This window comes from Pinus tabuliformis, chromosome 7, assembly GCF_031772625.1.
Source record: "Pinus tabuliformis cultivar Carrire ecotype Pingquan chromosome 7, CPIR1, whole genome shotgun sequence".
Taxonomy (NCBI): Eukaryota; Viridiplantae; Streptophyta; class Pinopsida; order Pinales; family Pinaceae; genus Pinus; species Pinus tabuliformis.
The window spans coordinates 854,573,939-854,595,328 of NC_142293.1; the positions used below are offsets into that span (position 1 = coordinate 854,573,939).

Consider the following 21,390-nt stretch of genomic DNA (forward strand, 5'->3'; position numbering starts at 1 on the left):
TTGATGTATTGAAAAATGAAAAACTCTATGTAAAATTGTCAAAGTGTGAGTTTGGGAAAACCTCTTTGGTTTACCTAGGTCATATTGTTGGTCATGGTCAGCTAAAAATTGATACTTCTAAAGTTGAAGCAATTGTAAATTGGCCTAAGCCTACTAGTGTAAATGAGGTTTGCAGCTTTTTGGTTGCAGTAAAGTATTGGAGGAGATTTATTGCCAATTTCTCTATTATTGCAGCACCTTTACACGCATTGACAAGTGTAAAGCAGGTCATTCAATGGGGAGGAAAGCAACAAAAGTCCTTCGAAGCATTGAAAGAAAAGATCAGCACCGCACCAGTCTTGGCCTTACCAGATCTACAACAACCATTCAAGATCGAAACAGACGCCAATAGATATGCCATGGGAGCTGTACTGATGCAGCGAAAGAAGCCGATATGTTACCATTCATAGAAGTTCTCTCAGGTTGTGATAAACTATCCCACTTATGACAAGGAATTATATGCCTTGGTCTAGAGTGTGAAAAAGTGGAAACACTACCTGATCGGCAAGGAGACCATCATCCATACGGATCATCAGCGCTTGCAATATCTTCAATCACAAACCAAGTTGTAGCAATCTCATCATTTCAGGTGGATGGGTTTTCTTCAGCTGTTTCATCTAGTAATAAAGTATAAGAAGGGCACTAGCAACAAAGTGGCTGATATGCTATCTCGCCCTCCTATTTCTGCTTCTGTTATTTTTCATAATGCTTTGTTATCTTTTGAAAATTATGCCGAACAATATGCTAACGATGATGACTTTAAGGAGATTTATGCAAAACTAACCCATGGTTCACAGGTGGAAAACTATCACTTGCAGGGGAAACTATTGTATCACCTTGCCAAATTATGCATACCCACAGGAGAAAGGGTACATGTAATTTGGGAGGCCCACACCTCCCTTGTGTCTGGTCATTTTGGTATTGAAAAAACTTTGTGTCATGTACAAAGATTTTGTTTCTGGCCTGATATGAAGAACATTGTGACTTGCTATGTAAAGGGGTGTATGATGTGTTCTGTTTCAAAGCCCTCTAATAGAAAACTCAGGCTGTACAGACCACTCCCTATTCTGAGTCGTCCATGGGAAAGTGTGTCGATGGATTTTGTAGGAGGTTTTCCTTTATCTAGAAAAAGTCATGACTATTTGTATGTCGTCATTGACCATTTTAGTAAGATGTGTATTTTAATGCCTTGTAAAAAGCAGATCACTGCAGAGCAGACTGCTCATCTTTTCTTTCAGCATGTTTGGGTCCATTTTGGGTTGCCCACATCGATTGTGTCAGATCGGGACTCTCGCTTTCTCGGAGAGTTTTGGACCAACTTGTGGAAGATGATGGACACCAAGTTGAAAAGAAGCACGGCATTTCATCCACAGACTAACGGACAGACAGAGGTTGTAAACCGCACCGTGGTACACTTGTTGCGAGGCTATTGTGGGAAACATCCTAAGTTGTGGGATGAGCATCTTCCATATGTGCAGCATTCCTACAACCGAGCAGTGCACTCATCTACGCATCATTCACCATTTGAGACATGTTTTGGCTACCTACCAAAAGACCCTTTTGATATGGTCTTTGGAAGGGAAGATGACTCCAGTGGACGTGATGACAGGGACAAAGCGCAGCGGTTCATTCAGCAGATCTAGTTGATTCACCAAGCAGTATAGGAGCAGTTGGAGAAAAGTCAAGCCCGGTACAAGGCTCAACATGACAAACACTAAGTCGACCATCAATTTCAAGTGGGCAACAAAGTGTGGTTCCATATCAGCAAGGACAAGATGAAGGGAGAAGGGAAGAAGTTGCGACCAATCCGGTATGGTCCATTCACCATTTTGGAGAAGATTGGAAACAATGCCTTTCGTCTCGATTTGCCGATATATATGCAAATGTACTCCGTAGTGAATGTGGAGAACTTAAAGCTATATGAGCCACCATTGATTATGGACACCGAAGAGGTGGGTACAGTTCCTACAGTTGATGACTTTGCACCAGAGTATCTCGATGAGTTACCTAAAGACATCATCCTTGACAGAAGAACCAGGACTTCATGACGGGGAGATGTGGAATACCTTTGAGTTGGTTTCAAGGGGATGCACCCTAGCAAGGCAAAATGGCTGGAAAAAGAAAGAGTGAGGGAACAATTCCCTCACTTGCCAATTGATTGATAAAGCTTTTGGTGGTCCAAAAGCTCCTCAATGGGGAGGATTGATCCAGGTGGATCTTCAGACACCAATGGCATGGAAAAGGCTCAAAATTCAAAGTGGCGGAAAGGCAATGAAATTGACATCAGATCGAAGTGCTCGTCGCCCTGATTCCAACGGTGTGAACAACACTCCAATCTGAGTCCGGATGAAGGAGATAGAGGCAGTCAAAGTTGGGTTGACTTTTGATGACTGGGCAGGATTAATGAAGGCATAATTTGAACTTTTCCGGCGGACGGAATCCGGCCAACTCCAGCTAGATTCTGGGCAAAATCGTGGCCTCATTAAAAAGACTCCTTTGGTCCAAAACCGAATTTTCAAAATTGCACCATTTGTTTTTATATAACAAAAAATATATAAAAAAAGGGGGGTGGCGGGCCACCAACCCCGCCACCCCAACACTCATCCACATATAATAAAAAAAAAACATGTATGGTGGAGGGGCGGGCCACGACCCTTGGCCCCTCCCACGATTCCATCAACCACAGAACGTAACCACCATATATTAAAAGGCGGTAGTTGGGAGTTGGGTGGTGGGCCGGCCCTTGGGGCACGGACCCAACCACACCCAAACAATAAGCGCCAACCACACTTAATGAAACGCACCGGGGAGGTGGGTACGGTGGGCAGACCGCCCAAGGTGGGCCCGACCCAACCAACATTTAAATTAAGATATGCGATGTATAAAAAGAGGAGGAGGTGGGGTTTGATCGCCCGACCTCCTCCCTATTAAACAGATCCTCAACCAACGTGCCATAACACCTTCATTGAAAAATCCGCCACCTAGTTGTTATTTAAACACAGTTTGTCAGTGCACCCAGGGAGAGGAGGCAATGCAGGCAATTCGAGGCAAAATTTTGCAAGAGGGCTGAATTTTCACTTTGCCAGAATTTGACAAATTTTATATGGTTTCAGCACTTCTCGACGCCACGAACGTAATGGCACTGTCCATTTCTCCATCAGAGTTCTGCATTTTTCGGCCATTTTTCAGTATGGAGGTATAAAACTCCTTTTTTGTAACTAATGCTTGTACTCTTCTTTCTCATGCCACTTAATGAATGACGGCCTCCCCATTGGTCGAGCAAGGCCCGGAGACGTAGTCCAAGTCGAACGAACTTCGTTATCAAGTCTTGTTGTCTTCTTTCATGCTTTATGTGTTTCTCCTCTTCTCTCGTGCACATTAAGTTTTCTATGTTAAGCTACAATTTATGCGTGTAATTCTTTAACACATCTATAAGCAAAAAATTTTGGATCATTGAGATACAGAAAGTAAGTTCATTCCCAATCCCAGCACATGCAGCACATTGGTTGCCCGAAGTCACTCTCCTGCTTTGGTTTGAAAAACTATGGTACCTCTTCCTACTGGAGTACACTTTGCCTTATTCCCCATGGTGATCTGAAAATTCATTCTTTCTTCCTGATAATCTGAAAAACACTCTCGGATTCCTGTCATATGCCAGGAAGCTCCACTGTATATATACCAAACCTCCAAGGAGGCAGAGCTTGCAAGGCAAGCAGCTTCTTCTTCCAATCTAGAAGCTAACATCGAATATTCGTCCCTTGTGCATTCTTTTGGAAATCTGCGCGAGTCCCCATGAGTGGATGCTTCTGCATCATGCTCTTGACCCATAATCAATTTTCCTTTCCCGTTGTCAGATCTCTACTCTGATACCATGTGAAAAATTTTAAACTAAAATTCTATTAATGCAGCAACTGATTTATTTCACCTACTTATTATTCTCAATAAGTTATTTACAAAATTGCTTCAACAAATATTAAAATAAATTATATTGCATTTATCACACAATTACCTAGAGAAAAAAATACATGCACAAGAATCAATCACATCGACACAGTTATTTTTGAACAATTGTCCCCGGAAAAACCCAATGCGAGAAAACTGGTGCAACAGACGAGGGCTTTATTAATCTTCAACAGCAATTGCTTTTACAAGGAATGAATTTATAGAGAAACTAAAAAAAAACACCTGAGACTTTCCCTCTGAGACCATCTGACACTTTGGAGACCCTGCTCCCACTTCCGTGTCACTCTGATTGACCCAGTGTGGCTTTGAGTGGCTCTGCGTCCCTCTGTGTTAGCCTACATAGGTTTTGCGTCTCTCCTCTGGACTGCGTCTCTCTTTATGTGTTGTCTTCCACTACCCCTACGTCACCTCCTCCTCGATCGCTGCTTGCTGTTAAAGCCCTCCTCTTCCTCCACCCTACAACTCCCTCTGAAATCGATCTCCTCTTGAGAATCGAATTTCCGTGAGATACTGAGTATCTGCTGGTGTGTCTCCAAATGACCTTCAAGTCTTCTCTTATACTTTTCTTTTTGATGAATCAACGACTGAGATTAAGTCCCTAATCAACGGCTAAGATTAAAACCCATTAATACCTCGTCTCTTAGAAGCTTCTCATCCTTGTCTTCATTAATACCCATTAATATTTTTATTTTCCTAAGTTTAGACTTAGGAACCTGTTGACCACTACGTGTCAACTTCCCATAGCAGTACTCCCATTTTTTTCGCAAAAGGGATAGCGCTTAATCGACATGTCTGTGTCATTCGACAGTCATCGTCGACCTGATCATGTTATGTTGTAAACCCAGTCTGCATGTGTGAATTGTAAATAATCTTAGCAGATCTGAGTCATGTATATAAATTGCCTAGGTAAACCTAATTTTCTAGTGATAATCTATGTTCCGGAAGGTTTTTTGTCTCACCAATCCATGATCGGCAGAGTTTTCCTTCAGCCTAACCCCAAAGCCGGAATGAATTTTGTCATTAGAAACTTAGGGGAATCCTAGTGTGCTTCGAGTCTGTGTAAAAGTAATTTGGAAATAATTTTAACTATTTGGTTAGGTTATTACAAATTGCTTGATCTGCTAGATTATATTTGTGTCGCAGAACTGGGTGGTCTATGAGGGTCTATGTCAAATGGGTTTTCCCCCTTGAGATGTAAAGTTGTAAAAGTCATGATGTAAAATGTCTTGAGGGTTAGGAAATGTTTTAAGTCCTAAGTCCTAGGTCCTAGGTGATTTTTCCAAAGGCTAAGTTCGGGGATCCATTTAAAAATAAAAATTAAAAATTAAAAAAAAAAAAATAACAATAAATAAACAAATAATAAAAAAAATTAAAAAATTAAAAATAGATAAAAATAATAATAAAATAAAAAAATTAAAAATTAAAATAAAAAATAAAAAAAATAAAAATAAATTGAAAAAATAAAATAATAAAATAATAATAAGTCAAAATTTTGAGTAAATAAATGCAGAAATTTTGATCCTCATCGACAGTCGAGATCATTTTGACATGGATCACTCGAACTAGCCGTTGGGAATTTTTCCTTTAAAATAGGGTGTTAGGGGTCATTTGAGATCAGATTGGATCTAAGAGTCTGGTGCTAAAGAAAGCTCTCTGGTAGTCATTTTTTGTGCAATAAAGAAAGACTTTGGGGTTGAAAAATTTTATTGGTGTTACTCTTCTGGAAATGCTGTAAGATGATTTATTTTTCTGCATAATTTTATTTTCAGCCATTGATAATAGCTTGATGAAGTATGATTTAGGCACAGGTATCTTGTCTGATCTCTGGGGTTTGAATGATAGTTTAGATTCTAAAATATAATGGCAGGTATCTCTATTTCATCTAGATTTCATTATTGTTTTCTCCCTCTATGTTAATGGTTGATTTTAAGCTGTGCAGGAAATCTTAGTTTTGAGTTTACCGGGTATTAGGGGAAGTTCTCGGCTGAACTAGCCAACTCCTAGATTGTGTTTTCTGAAAGAGCCCAGCCAGTTCTTGATCCCAGGCTTATCATCTGAATTTTTTTATGAATGCATGTAGGGTTTCCTGAAGTATCTCACATTAAAATTAAATTCTGATAATATTATTGTGATTATTGACAAATCTGGCTGCTTAAGAGTCGAAAAGTTGTAAATGCTGTAATTATTTAGCTGATTTAGGGTTTCAGTTTTGTTTTCTGCACATATTATTTCTGGGTTTTCTGTTTTTGCCATTGCAGGCTGCAGGTACAGGCTTTGAGAATTTTTCAGGGTTTCATCAGGCAATCTCAAGCAGTCTGCAGCCCGGGGTTTCATTTTTGCAAGGATAGTCTTCAGCGGATTTTCAAATTTTCTGAGGGAATTTGATGGTTTATCAATGCTGTTTTGCTGCTCGGGGTTTATTTTTATTTGCAGGAAGAAATTTTCGAATTTTTTTTTAGAGCAGGTTGCTACTTCACTCCCACACTGTCTCACACTGTCTGCTCAACCACCCCTGTTAGCAGCTATCACTCCACACTCTTTCTGCCCATCCACTGCACACATATCCCTCAGTCTTCACCTTGTTCCACTGTCCACGCGTTTTTATTGATGCGTTTAACTTTGTTGCCATACACCTGCAATAAAAAAAACACATCCGCACACCTTACGCAGTTGCTTCAAAGCTGCTATCCAACCTGCAAGCAACACACATTTCCCTCCTCAGCCGAGTCATTTCTCTCCAATCGCTCCAACCTGCATCGTTCAACTTGCCCTTTGCGCGTGGCCCATTCTCCACGCCATCGAAATCAACGGCTGGCCATCCGCAGGCAGCATCCCCAAACGCTGTCTGCTCTAGAAATCCTCGATCTCCCATCCGTTTCTCCAAACATTGCATTTCACTCCTACGTAGCTTCCTTCCGCTGTCCAGTTCTTCAGTTTTCTCACACAGCTACCGTCACCAGCACACAACAAAACGAATAGAGTTTTTTTTTATGCGTGCGTAGGTTTTGGGGGTTTAGCGTAGGTGTTTTTCTCATGATAAGTGTGTATACTGATTTAGTTTCAAGCTAGGTTTTGATTTGGGGCATAAACGATTTTAGTTTTGTTTTATTTTTTTTACTTTAAAAAATTAAAAAAAAAAAATCGATTTCCATTAGAGTGACTTCAGTTTTGTTTTATTTTTTAATAAATTTCATAAAAAAAATAGAAGGACATCAAAGAGTTTAGAATTAGATCTTATATTGTTTCATTTTTTTTATGTATATAGATAAGGGATGTTACGTTTTAGTTTAGATTAATTTAATTTTAGTTTTGTTCATAAGTTTACAACTTTATATTATAATAAAAAATTAAAAAATATATATAAAAATATAAAAAAGCTTCTAAAAGTTCTTTTTTTTAGATTTTAGATTTAACTTTGGTTTATATTTAGATTAGATTAATATTTAGGTTTTTGAGTTATTTTGTTTAGTTTTTCATTTAATAAAAAAATATAAAAAAAAGAAAAGTAAAATAAAATAAAAAAAGAAGAAAAAAAAAAACATAAAAAATGTTTAATTCTTAGTTTTTTTTAGTTAGTCTTGTTTTATTTTTAGAACTTACTTTATAACAATAAAATTATAAAAATAAAAATAAAAAAATAAATTAAATTTTTTTTCAATTTGGTTTTTTCTTTTTTAGATCATATAAAAAAAAAACAAAAAAAAAATCCTTTTAGGATTTAGTTTAACGTATGTTCCCTTTTTTTTTTAAAGTATGTTAATATATAAAAATAAATAAAAATTCAATTTGTTATGTAGTTTTAGAATTAGAATTCAGCTTTATTTTTGGTTTATCTTTTAGTTTAGTTAGTTTAATCTTGATTTTTAATTCAGTTAGTTTTGTTTAAAAATTTTAAAATCATAAAAATAAAAAATAAAATAATAAAAATTCATAAAAAGTTAAAAAGTTCATTTTTTATTAGACTTTAGGATTTTAGTATTGTTTTATATTTAGATTTAAAATTTTATAAAAGAATATATATATATATATATATATATATATTTTGAAAAAGGCTAATAAAAAAATTGGAAATCCTTTTTTAAAGCTTTTTTCTGTTGTGGTGAAGTTAAATGTGCTTAAAATGTTTATATCTGGAGATTAACTGTTTGAAATCTGGTCAGCATTTAAATTTCGTGGTGGTTTAAAGCATTCCTTCTTTAGAAATTTAATTGCTGGAATATCGTTAAGCCATTGAGCATTTATCGATTATCTCGCATTTGGTAAAAGTTAATCTTTGTTTGAGTTATTTGATGGTAAATGATTGTTAATGAGTTCATATTTCTGCAAACATTTGATAAATAATCATTTAGTCATTAACTCCATAAGGCACTGGTCTATTAACTTAATAAAATCAATTAAGTGCTTGTTTCCCCTCGTGTCTCCCAACCCAACTGGTCCACAGTTGGTCATCCATTGTCCCATAGGGTCTACCCCCCTTAGTCGTGGGAGACAGGCTTAAACGGAGAGATCGGGGATCAGGGTGACAGCCTCCAGTCTGAGCATTGTCGTGACAATCTGTGCGACAACATTTTTTGGTGTCGTTGCCGGGGATAGAGTTTTTCTGTCCTTGGTTTATTCGAAATTCATCTTCTCATTTCTAATCATTCTTTCATTTTTCTCATCTCTCATTTGAGCTGACAGAGTCAACATTTTTTGGCATCATTTGGATCTTTTTCATCACCTTATCTTTCGTCATATCAACAACTACTCTTCAGTTCATGTTTTGTTTGGGTAGTGACTCCATTTCTTTTATTTTTCCTAGACAAGAAGCCTCCCTCATATTTGCTTGTGTGTTGCTTTTTGGATCCTAGAATTAGATTCATTGTTCAAGTGGCGACTCCACTTCTTTCATCTCTTGATTTTCTTGAGCAGAGATCTCTTTCTATCATCCATTTGGTCCCTCGTTGTTCATCATGGATTATTCGTTTAAACCATGTCATTTTACTGATGATCTCCATGATTTTCCGGAAGTGGCCATTTCTAAATTACCTTTGTTCTCGAGTGGTGATTCAGTCACTATTAAAAAGCGTCTAGGCAGGTTTACTCGTATAATGATCATATACTATAGACCCCCTCAATATAATCATGAAGATGTCAAAATGCGTCTTTTTGTCCTTTCTTTAGAGGGTGATGCTTTGAATTGGTTTAACAATTGTCCTAAGGATTCTTTCACTCCTTTACAAGACATTGTCAATGCTTTTAAAAATAGATATGGTGATCCAGATAACTCGCCTTGTGCCCCTAAAATTGTGAAACAGAATGAAAGTAATCTTGTAAAGGTCCAATTGTCGATGAAAGATTTCAAGACAATTCTTTATATCAAAATGTGCCATCCACCTATACCATTGCAGATCAAATCCATGATAGTGGAAAAGCAGGGACAGATTGTAAAAACAGTGTTGACAATGAAAAGGAAGATCAGAAGCAAATTATACAAGAACTAATGCGGCTGGTAAAAAATATGGAGATCAATCAAACTAATTATGCCAATGATGTGAGAACTTTATGCACCCACCTGGAAAAACGTAATAGGGAGATGGAGATCATGCAAAATCAGCATGCTAAGGAAATTGAGGCCATGAAGACTAATCATGACACAGAAATTAGTTTTATGCAAAGCAAGTTATCAGGCTTAGAGGAAAATATGACGACCATGAAAGCTAATCATGATAGGGAAATTAATTCTATGCAAAACAAGTTATTAACTATGGATGAAGAAATGACTATCATGACGTTCGATCATAATAATCAGTTGGCTACCATGCAAGCAAATCATAAGGAAGAGATAAACTCTATGCAGCATTGCTTGATGACCATAAAGGAAAAAGACGATAAAGTAATAAAAGATATGGAAGCTAATCAGATATGTCTTCAGAAAAAGTTATTGACCATGGAAGAAGACCATGCCAGGGAAATCAGTGCTATAAAGGTTGAACACTCTAGTCAGATAGATGCCATCAAAATACAGGTTCAGAAATTTCAACAATGGTCAGAGGATGAAAGAAACTAGGGAACGTCAATAAATCAGGAGCCTCCTTATCTATTACAACAAGCTCCATCTTATTATGAGGTCCTTTGTTCCATTGAAAAGTAGATAATTGAAGGTGACCTGGATAAAAGGGAAATTAATAATCAGGTCAACGCTCACACAGTTAATCCACCAGTCATAGAAGATCAAGTTATAACTCATGGCACTTGTGAGATTGATCCATCATCCTTGACAGGGCAGATGCAGAATGAAGAAAGACATGTCACGCATATCTTACATACTTCATCTAATAGCTTTGAAGCAGAAAGTTCCACGTCATTAGTGATACAACCTGCCTCAAAGAAAAAACGCAAAGGAAAGAGAACGAGAAGAAGATTTGATGCATCAGACGGCTGCAAGCAGCTTGATTTTTGGATAGGAAAAAGTCCTACCATATGCAGAATTGGACATGGCATATCCGACAAGCAACCGACAGATTTGCCTGAAAGCAGGCAAATGCTCAGTATACACTATATTGAACACATCTGATGCCATGGGGCATCCTCTATATTTCTAACCTTACTCTTTGTTTTTTTAGCATTTTCATTTCTGTTTTAGGATTAGATTTACTTTTCTAGATAGTTAATAAATGAAGAGCTTATATATTTCATGTGCTTAATGTTAAATGATGATTTTTGAATGGACGCTACTTATTTCTGTTGTGTGTTGCGTGGATGCAGATTCTGGATTCTCACATTCCTACAATGCAGCAACGTGTCCCTAAGTAGAGCCAGATGTTGACCACTACGTGTCAACATCCCATAGCAGTACCCCATTTTTTCGCAAAAGGGATAGCGCTTAATCGACATGTCTGTGCCATTCAACAGTCATCGTCGACCTGATCATGTTATGTTGTAAACCCAGTCTGCATGTGTGAATTGTAAATAATCTTAGCAGATCTGAGTCATGTATATAAATTGCCTAGGTAAACCTAATTTTCTAGTGCTAATCTACGTTCCGAAAGGATTTTTGTCTCACAGATCCATGATCGACAGAGTTTTCCTTCAGCGTAACCCCAAAGCCGGAATGAATTTTGTCATTAGAAACTTAGGGGAATCCTAGTGTACTTCGAGTCTTTGTAAAAGTAATTTGGAAATAATTCTAACTATTTGGTTAGGTTATTACAAATTGCTTGATCTACTAGATTATATTTGTGTCGCAGAACTGGGTGGTCTATGAGGGTCTATGTCAAATGGGTTTTCCCCCTTGAGATGTAAAGTTGTAAAAGTCATGATGTAAAATGTCTTGAGGGTTAGGAAATGTTTTAAGTCCTAAGTCCTAGGTCCTAGGTGATTTTTCCAAAGGCTAAGTTCGAGGATCCATTTAAAAAAAAAAATTAAAAAATAAAAAAATAAATAACAATAAATAAATAAATAAATAATAAAAAATTAAATTAAAAAAATTAAAAATAGATAAAAATAATAATAAAATTAAAAAAAAAAATAAAATAAAAAAAAATTGAAAAAATAAAATAATAATAAGTCAAAATTTTGAGTAAATAAATGCAGAAATTTTGATTCTCATCGACGGTCGAGATCATTTTGACATGGATCACTCGAACTAGCCATTGGGAATTTTTCCTTTAAATAGGGTGTTAAGGGTCATTTGAGATCAGATTGGATCTGAGAGTCTGGTGCTAAAGAAAGCTCTCTTGTAGTCATTTTTTGTGCAATAAAGAAAGACTTTGGGGTTGAAAAATCTTGTTGGTGTTACTCTTCTGGAAATGCTGTAAGATGATTTATTTTTCTGCATAATTTTATTTTCAGCCATTGATAATAGCTTGATAAAGATTGATTTAGGCACAAGTATCTTATCTGATCTTTGGGGTTTGAATGATAGTTTAGATTCTGAAATATAATGGTAGGTATCTCCATTTGATCTAGATTTCACTATTGTTTTCTCCCTCTATGTTAATGGTTGATTTTAAGCTGTGCAGGAAATCTTAGTTTTGAGTTTATCGAGCGTTAAGGGAAGTTCTTGGCTAAACCAGCCAACTCTCAGATTGTGTTTTCTGAAAGAGCCCATCCAGTTCTTGATCCTGGGCTTATCATCTGAATTTTTTTATGAATGCATGCAGGGTTTTCTGAAGTATCTCACATTAAAATTAAATTATGATAATATTACTGTGATTATTGACAAATCTGGCTGCTTAAGAGTCGAAAAGTTGTAAATGTTGTAATTATTTAGCTGATTTAGGGTTTTAGTTTTGTTTTCTGCACATATTATTTCTGGGTTTTCTGTTTTTGCCATTGCAGGCTACAGGTACAGGCTTTGAGAATTTTTCAGGGTTTCATCAGGCAATCTCAAGCAGTCTGCGGCCCGGGGTTTCATTTTTGCAAGGATAGCCTTCAGTGGATTTTCAAATTTTCTAAGGGAATTTAATGGTTTATCAATGTTGTTTTGCTGCTTGGGTTTATTTTTATTTGCAGGAAGAAATTTTCGAAATTTTTTTTTAGAGCAGGTTGCTGCTTCACTCCCATGTTGTCTCACACTGTCTGCTCAACCACCCCTGTCAGCAGCTATCACTCCACACGCTTGCTGCCCATCCACTGCATGCATATCTCTCAGTCTTCACCTTGTTCCACTGTCCACGTGTTTTTATTGATGCGTTTAACTTTGCTGCCATACACCTGCAATAAAAAAACACATCTGCACACCTTACGCAGTTGCTTCAACGCTTCTATCCAACTTGCAAGCAACACGCATTTCCCTCCTCAGTCGAGTCATTGCTCTCCAATCGCTCCAACCTACATCGTTCAACTTGCCCTCCGCGCGCGGTCCATTCTCCACGCCATCAAAACCAACGGCTGGCCATCTGTCGACAGCATCCCCAAACGCTGTTTGCTCTAGAAATCCTCGATCTCCCATCCGTTTCTCCAAACACTGCGTTTCACCAGCACACAACAAAACGAATAGAGTTTTTTTTTTATGCGTGCGTAGGTTTTGGGGGTTTAGCATAGGTGTTTTTCTCATGATAAGTGCGTACACTGATTTAGTTTCAAGCTAGGTTTTGATTTTGGGCATAAACGATTTTAGTTTTGTTTTATTTTTTTACTTTAAAAAATAAAAAAATAAAACAATCGATTTCCATTAGATTGACTTTAGTTTTGTTTTATGTTTTAATAAATTTCACAAAAAAAAGGACATGAAAGAGTTTAGAATTAGATCTTATGTTGTTTCATTTTTATTTTATTTTTATGTATATAGATCAGGGATGTTATGTTTTAGTTTAGATTAATTTAATTTTAGTTTTGTTCATAAGTTTAGAACTTTATATTATAATAAAAAATAAAAAATAAAAATATAAAAAAGCTTCTAAAAGTTCTTTTTTTTAGATTTTAGATTTAAATTTGGTTTATATTTAGATTAGATTAATATTTAGGTTTTTGAATTATTTTGTTTAGTTTTTCATTTAATAAAAAAATAACAATAAAGAAAAATAAATAAATAAATGTTTAATTCTTAGTTTTTTTAGTTAGTCTTGTTTTATTTTTAGAACGAACTTTATAACAATAAAATTATAAAAATAAAAATAAAAAAATAAATCAAAATTGTTTTCAATTTGGTTTTTTCTTTTTTAAATCATAAAAAATAAAAAATAAAAAATAAAAAAATTTAGGATTTAGTTTAACGTATGTTCCCTTTTTTTTAAAGTATGTTCCCTTTTTTTTAAAGTATGTTAATATATAAAAATAAATAAAAATTCGATTTGTTATGTAGTTTTAGAATTAGAATTAAGCTTTATTTTTGGTTTATCTTTTAGTTTAGTTAGTTTAATCTTGATTTTTAATTCAGTTAGTTTTGTTTAAAAATTTTAAAATCATAAAATAATAATAAAAAATTCATAAAAAGTTAAAAAGTTCATTTTTTATTAGACTTTAGGATTTTAGTCTTGTTTTATATTTAGATTTAAAATTTTATAAAAAAATATATAAATATATAAAATTAAAAATTTTGAAAAAGGCTAATAAAAAAAAATTGGAAATCCTTTTTTTTTTGTGGTGAAGTTAAATGTGCTTAAAATGTTTATATCTGGAGATTAACTGTTTGAAATCTGGTCAGCATTTAAATTTCGTGGTGGTTTAAAGCATCCCTTCTTTAGAAATTTAATTGCTGGAATATCGTTAAGCCATTGAGCATTTATCGATTATCTCGCATTTGGTAAAAGTTAATTTTTGTTTGAGTTATTTGATGGTAAATGATTGTTAATGAGTTCATATTTCTGCAAGCATTTGATAAATAATCATTCAGTCATTAACTTCATAAGGCATTGGTCTATTAACTTAATAAAATCAATTAAGTGCTTGTTTCCCCTCGTGTCTCCCAACCCAACTGGTCCACAGTTGGTCATCCATTGTACCATAGGGTCTACCCCCCTTAGCCGCGGGAGACAGGTTTAAACGGAGAGATTGGGGATCAGGGTGACAGCCCCCGGTCTGAGCGTTGTCGTGACAATCTGTGCGACAACAAAACCCATTAAAAATATTAATTATTTTAATAACTCCTCATCCAAATGGAATTTCCCGAAACGATTTTTAGGTCTTGGAGATCTCATGTGCCTTAGCCTTTCCTCCAAATTTCAAGGCTAGAGCACATCCGATGCTACCAAAAGTCAACAATTCTATGTTGTATCAATTATTTTAGCCCAATTCAACACATCAATTAGCAATCTTTCTAATATCAATTAATCTTTTCAATCATCAACAATAATCGAAGATAAAACAATAAATGCAATGACAAAGGAGACAATCAACACATCAATAAGAGACGCCAAGTTTGGTCAAAGACAAGGGGGAAAACCATTTGAAATTCTTCTTCTATTAGATTGTCATTAAAATGTTCAGCAGAGAGTACAATGAGCCCAGTATAATATCATTCCACAAAATAACCCAATGACATTAAGAAATAATTTTCTAGCATCAATATATATCAGAGACGACTTTTCCTGTCTGCGGTCAACTTCGGTCAATGATCAAATCTTAGTCAAACTTTCTAGTTGCAAGGAGGAGTTGTGCGAGCAACTGAAGGCTTCCAGTCACTCCCTTGAGCCTGCAAGCTAGTGGCTGCAATCAAATTTATCCTTTGACAAGCCAGCAAATATAACCCAAAACCTTAAAAACCGATGCGAGCATCGGACCCTTTAATTTCGGACCTTTGTGAACTTCTTTTGTCGACCCAACCTCAGGCCTGTGCGAACCAATCAATGAAAAAGAGAAGAAGAACATGCTTGGTGATGTCCAAATGAGCTTGAGGTCATTTATATTTATAGGCTTCCAAGGGTGACCAATTTACCATTAGGGTCGATCTGTCCAAATGTGTAAATGTGGGTTTTTCTTTATAAGTACACTTTCCCTTGTCCAAATTTGATGATCTTTAGGTCGATTTCGGTCCTCTTGAAAAGAAGAATTCAATGCAATCATCATCTCCATAAAATGAGTTGTCCAAAGTGGAATTTGGCCCTAGTTGCCAATTTTAACAGGGATTTGGATCTGTATCCATTTTCATGTGACGTAGGCTTTATATTTAAAACTCTAGTTAATAAAGAAACTACTCTATTGGAATCTTCATCTGAATTTTAAATTTAAGCTAATTCCAATGATTTTACCCAAACGATTTTGCTAGTTGGACTTCTCAACATGGTCAACTAATATTAACTAATTATGACATCACTGAAGAATATAAGCATTCCTAACTAATTAAATGGGATATTGTTACAGTAAATACAACATGATGGTGTCTTAAAATAGGTTAGATCTCTCCATAACAGACAAATTTATTCAACGAAGTCTTGACAGAAAAAGTTTGAAATCTAAATTTTGATTCTACTCATGCAAGATGGGAAACCATTGGTCATATTGCTGTCTCCTATGCAGCAACATCTCTAATGCAGGCTTTGGTATTTGGTGCAATTAAACATATCACATATGCAGTCAGGCCCCTCTACAATTTACTTTTTGGACTTCCATCCCAAAATAAAGCTTCCCATGAAAACAATGCAACAAAAAGCTATTTTTGTTTCCTGAACTCACAAAAAAGATTGCAAGATAACTTCACAAAGAAAGGTAAAGTGAGAATTACATAAATAGCATTGTAAGAATTAATACTGCGCCTCCCTTTCCCATAAGAGCCATTGCAGTAGCAGGTGGCACAAGTCCATGCCTAGCTTCACTTGCTGTCAATGGAAGATCAAGAGCTAATGCACCAAGACCTAATGATGTCGCCAATGAAAATGGAACAGCAAACCAAACAAGACCACCCAATAAGTAACCTTTATGGGTAGAGGATGGCCGAGCTGCTATAGCACTGACCCAATATCCCTACAAAATGCAGACTATCATTAGAATTTCGGGGTGAAAGAGTTGCATCGACTTACACTTGAACATTCATCTTTTTTCTGCAAAATCCACACTTCTTCACCTAAGGGTTAAGATATCCTGCTATAATGTTTTCTACTTATGACAATACAAATTTCCACTTTGGAGTAGAATAGAAAAATCCCACGCTTACATGTATGAATCTATGGGTTAAGATATCTTGCTATCATGCCTTCTACCATCACTCAACAGAGACATGATTATGTATAATCTTTAAAATAGAAATGGAAATGAAAATCCTTCCACATATGATCAAGGATGAAATTTCAATGATTACATTCTTACATTGTCCAAAATAACAGTGCCAAAGTTCCCAAAAATATTGATGATGCCAAAAACAAAGCCACCTGAACTCAACATTGTGAGGTATGAGCCTCCGTAGTTCCCACTGACAGGGCCACATGCCTGCCCTGCATGTGACAGTGGTTCTATGCAGTTCCTTTGGCTTGCCACTGTAACAAGTTTCTCATATACAACTTTTGGACCCCCCAACTCACTGCTCGCTACATACACCAAATATACAAATACCACCAATACCAGATGAACTGTCCCATTCACAGAAAGGAAAGGCAAACTTTTAGTATTTGTATCTTTGAACCATGAAAACAAATTTAATATATCAAATGCTTGTAAATTACTGTACAACAGGCATCAATATGTATTTGAAAGAAAAAGATCAATCTTGATTTCTTATATGATCAATCATCAAACAACAAAAATTTTCTGCATCTGAAAAGTGTGCTAATCCCACAGTGAATTTGAACATATTTTTCTTTCTTAATTCATATCTAAAACATCCCTTTCATTTCTTTTTCAATTCTTAACTTCTTCAGAAATTTTCTATGTTAACTTTTAAAGATATTCAGCTACATTCAGTAGAGAGCATCACCATTTTCTATAAGCAATTGATAGAATAGTGTAGGGTTGCAACCACATTGTTTTTGCTCTCCAGATTAATGTTGTGAAGGCACTCAAAATATTTTAATGTTACTAATTTTTTACCTACATAAGGAAATCAATATGGAGTATGAAACAACAAAATAAATTTTAAATACTTATAGAGGGCAGTGTCACCAAAGATAACATAAATGTATTAATGTCCAACAGATGACCACAAAAGTAGGTCAATGGAACTGTTGTTGAAATATGGTTGTCATTGATGCCAATCCAAGCAATGCCAGAAGAAGCTCACCTTTGATGACAAATATGACAAGGCAATTAGAGAATTTAGGCTTCTATGATCCATATCAATTTTGAGAAGAATCTTCGGCGAAAATCACATAGAAATATTTTCGCCGACGCGTTTCAAACCAACCAGTGTGGTTCATCGTCAGGGCAAGTTGAATGAGCAGATCTTGCTATGCATTATAAATAGATCGGGCAGAATGTCCAATGACCAAATTTCCAGATCAGGTAACGGCTAAAATGATAACAGCTAGATTGACTAGGGAACGGCTAGTTAGACCATGAAGGGCATAATTTATTTAATTAAGTTCAGTTATTAATTTCTTAATAAATGGACCATTTTTATAATTGCAAATATATGTTAGAATAAGCGAGTTAATATATTATAATTATAAAATAAATCAAGTCATAGAGAATAGTTGATTATATTTTAATTAAATATAAGTTAATTATATTTTAAATAAAATATAAGTTAAGGGACATTTAAATCTTAATTTAAATTAAGAAAATAAATGAATAAATTAATTGGTTATCAAAGATGTTTATAAATATTAGTTAGTTGAATAAGTTAAAAATAGAATAATCTATAAATAGTTATTTCTATTTTAAAATAAAAGCTAAAGGACCTATATTTATGAATATATATTAAAATAAATAGATTAGTATCATATTTGAAGTCAAAGAGTATCCCTATAAAAATATTAGAGAGATTACAATATAGCTTATTAAGGGTAAAAATAGTAAAAAAATATAAATATAAATAAAAAATAAAATAAAAATAAATAAATAAAAATAAAAATAAACAAAAAAGTTTAATATTCAAAAATAAATATTAGATAATTCAAGTATTCAAAAAATAAATTAATTAATTAATTAAAAAAAAATAATAAATAAATAAATAATAATAATAATAATAAATAAATAAATAAAAATAAAATAAAATAAATAAATAAATAAATAATAAAAACAAATAATAATAATAATAATAAATAAATCAAATCAAATAAATAAATCAAAACAAATCAAATCAAATAAAAATATTAATATTAGTTTAAAAGTCAAAGGGTTTAAATATTAGAGAAATCAAGAATTCGAAAGAAAAAAAAATACTAAAGGGAGAAAGCGACTAGGAGGAGAGGGCTGGGACCCAGCAACTACTGATCTTCCAGCCATCCTCTCTATTGAGATTGTTCAGCCTTTTTTCAATCTCAAGGGCTTCCCTAAATTTCCGGTGATGAAATTGCGACACTCTAGCAATCACACTAGCTTCTTCGATGCAGACATGATGATTGGTTTTCTCCACATGCTCTGCTAAAGCGGAAGACTTGGTTCTCATATGCTTGAGGTCAGCTGCGTGCTCACTAATCCTTTGGTTAATGGAGCAACTAGTCTCACCGATATAGGGGGTCCCACAAGAACAAGGAATAATATAAACACCTTTCATGTCCTTGGGGTCGATAGGATCCTTCACAGATTTGAGGGACTTACGAATGGTGTTAAGAGGTCTAAAGGTTGCGGGGACATTATGCTTCTTAAGAATCCTCGCAATCCTATCTGTGGTCCCTTGGACATAAGGAAGATGTACACCAGGAATCCGATCCTTAGGTTCTTTTCTGGATAACGAATTCTTAGTAGCTTTGAGGAAAGCCTTTTGTCCCAAATGTCTGCTATAACCGTTCTCAACAAAGACATTAAGGAGATGGGACTTCTCCTCCTCGAAGCTCCTTTCATCAGAGATCCTTACGGCACGAGTCGCTAGGGTGTTGAGAACACCCAACTTCTGGGCCGGGAAATGGTGGGAACTAGCATGAAGATACTGCTCTGTATGAGTTTTCTTGCGAAACACTCGGTGGGAGAGGGAACCATCCTCATTCTTCGAGATAAGAATATCAAGGAATGGGAGGCAACCATCGACTTCTTGTTCCTTAGTGAACTTGATGGCCGAGGATTGATTATTGAGATGATCAAAGAAGAGATCTAACTCCTCTTGGCCGTGAGACCAGATGACATTAGTGTCATCCACATATCGCTTCCAAAGCTTGGGCAGAAGACGGGCTGAGTTTAGAGCCTTAGATTCAAAATCCTCCATAAAAAGATTAGCAACAACAGGGGATAGGGGTGAGCCCATGGCAACTCCACAGGTTTGCTCAAAGAACTCACCTTCAAAACTGAAAAAGGTCGAAGTGAGGCAGATCTCAACCAACCGAGCGGTATCAGGATCAATTAGACGGTTGATTACTTCCATGGCCTCATTTATAGGGATGCATGTGAAGAGGGAAACAACATCAAAACTGACAAGAATGTCCCCAGAGTCCAGCTTGATGTCCTTGAGCTCCTCAATAAAGGAAGCCGAGTCTTTAACGAAGGACCCTGTGCGACCAACTAAGGGTTTAAGCTTCAAGGCAAGGAACTTAGCAAGAAGATAGGTCGGACCTCCAATGGTGTTGACAATGGGCCTAAGGGGAGCTCCTTCCTTATGAATTTTCAGGAGTCCATAGATTCTAGGGGTGATCGGATTGCTCTCAATGAGTTTATGGTGTAAGGGACTCACTGAGTTACTGGATTTAATGGCAAGGGCCACCATCCTAGAGATCTTCTTTAACGGGTTTTTGGGAAGCTTCTTATAACTTCCGCTATTATGAAGATGATCTAACATTTTATGGCGGTAGTCCTCCCTGTTAAGAATGACAGCAACTCCACCTTTGTCAGCTTTCAGAACAACAATATCTTTGTTCTGATTTAAGGATTTAAGGGCTTCAAACTCATCCCTGCTAAGGTTGCTCTTGGGAGGCTTAGCCTTCCTTAGGATGACAGCACAATCTTGCCTAATAGTGTTCTTAATACTATCAGGTAAACCACGAATCCCAAATTCTATGTCACAAATGATGTCATCCACAGGGATCTTCTTAGGAGCCAAGGCAAAGTTTAGACCTTTGCTTAAAACTTTAAAAACGGGACTTCTCAAAAATGACAAGGCAAATCAATTCTTTTGGGGTCAAGATCACCTTCATTGGATGATTCTCGTCATGCCGATTCCAACGTTATGTGGCACGTCATGAGGCTCCTCACAGTTTGAGACATATGATCCATCAAATTCAGTGTCCCCTTGTGGTCAAAATCCCCAAAATGAGATGATGTGGCAGATCTTCATTGGTTAGAAATTTTCTTAAATAATGAGGCCAAGAAGGACATTTATCGAAAGATTAAATTAAATATTTTGTGGAGTCATTTCATGGGCATAAGGGTTTTTGGCTCCAATTAAAATTCAAAATTAAACTTGAAATTTATCCTAAGTTGGCCTAAATGATCATAGGTTTTTTTTTTGGCTCCAAAAATCAAATTTCAATTTCAATTTTCCCTCCAATCTGTACAAGTGGACTCCATTAATGAAACCCCTTCATCATCTATAAAAAGGCACTCGTCTTCTCCACAAATGCATGGATTCAACGCTGTTCTGAAAGGAAGAAAAAATTTGAACGTTGTTCTTTCTATGGACAGGATTAGTCGAGAAAATCTGAAGGTTGGTCAAGTGCTGAGGCAGTTTATTGGTTCTTTTTCTTAGTCTATCTCTGTAAAAGGTCTACGCTGGGGTTTTGAGCATCAATGTGGCTGATCCAGCTTGAAAATGCTACATTACATCCTCAAATTATTGAGACTAGTGCAACTCGCTTTTTGGCAAGACTTTGGTCCTCTAGGGCACGAGTTTGTGGGCATACTCATATACACAGACCCAAGTTTTTGTGGAGGATTTTTGGCCCTGTG

General features: G+C 35.7%; 1 protein-coding gene across 1 annotated transcript in view; it reads right to left on the reverse strand.

Moving 5' to 3' along the window:
- LOC149250304 (urea-proton symporter DUR3-like) overlaps window positions 1-21,390 on the reverse strand; it is a 423,880-nt gene that overhangs the window by 117,147 nt on the left and 285,343 nt on the right. Inside the window, exons 6-7 of the mRNA XM_089456425.1 lie at window positions 16,729-16,988; window positions 16,148-16,386 (exon numbers count right to left, since the gene is read on the reverse strand). Of these exons, the coding sequence (XP_089312551.1) occupies window positions 16,148-16,386; window positions 16,729-16,988 (499 nt within the window). The remainder of the gene's footprint in view (window positions 1-16,147; window positions 16,387-16,728; window positions 16,989-21,390) is intronic.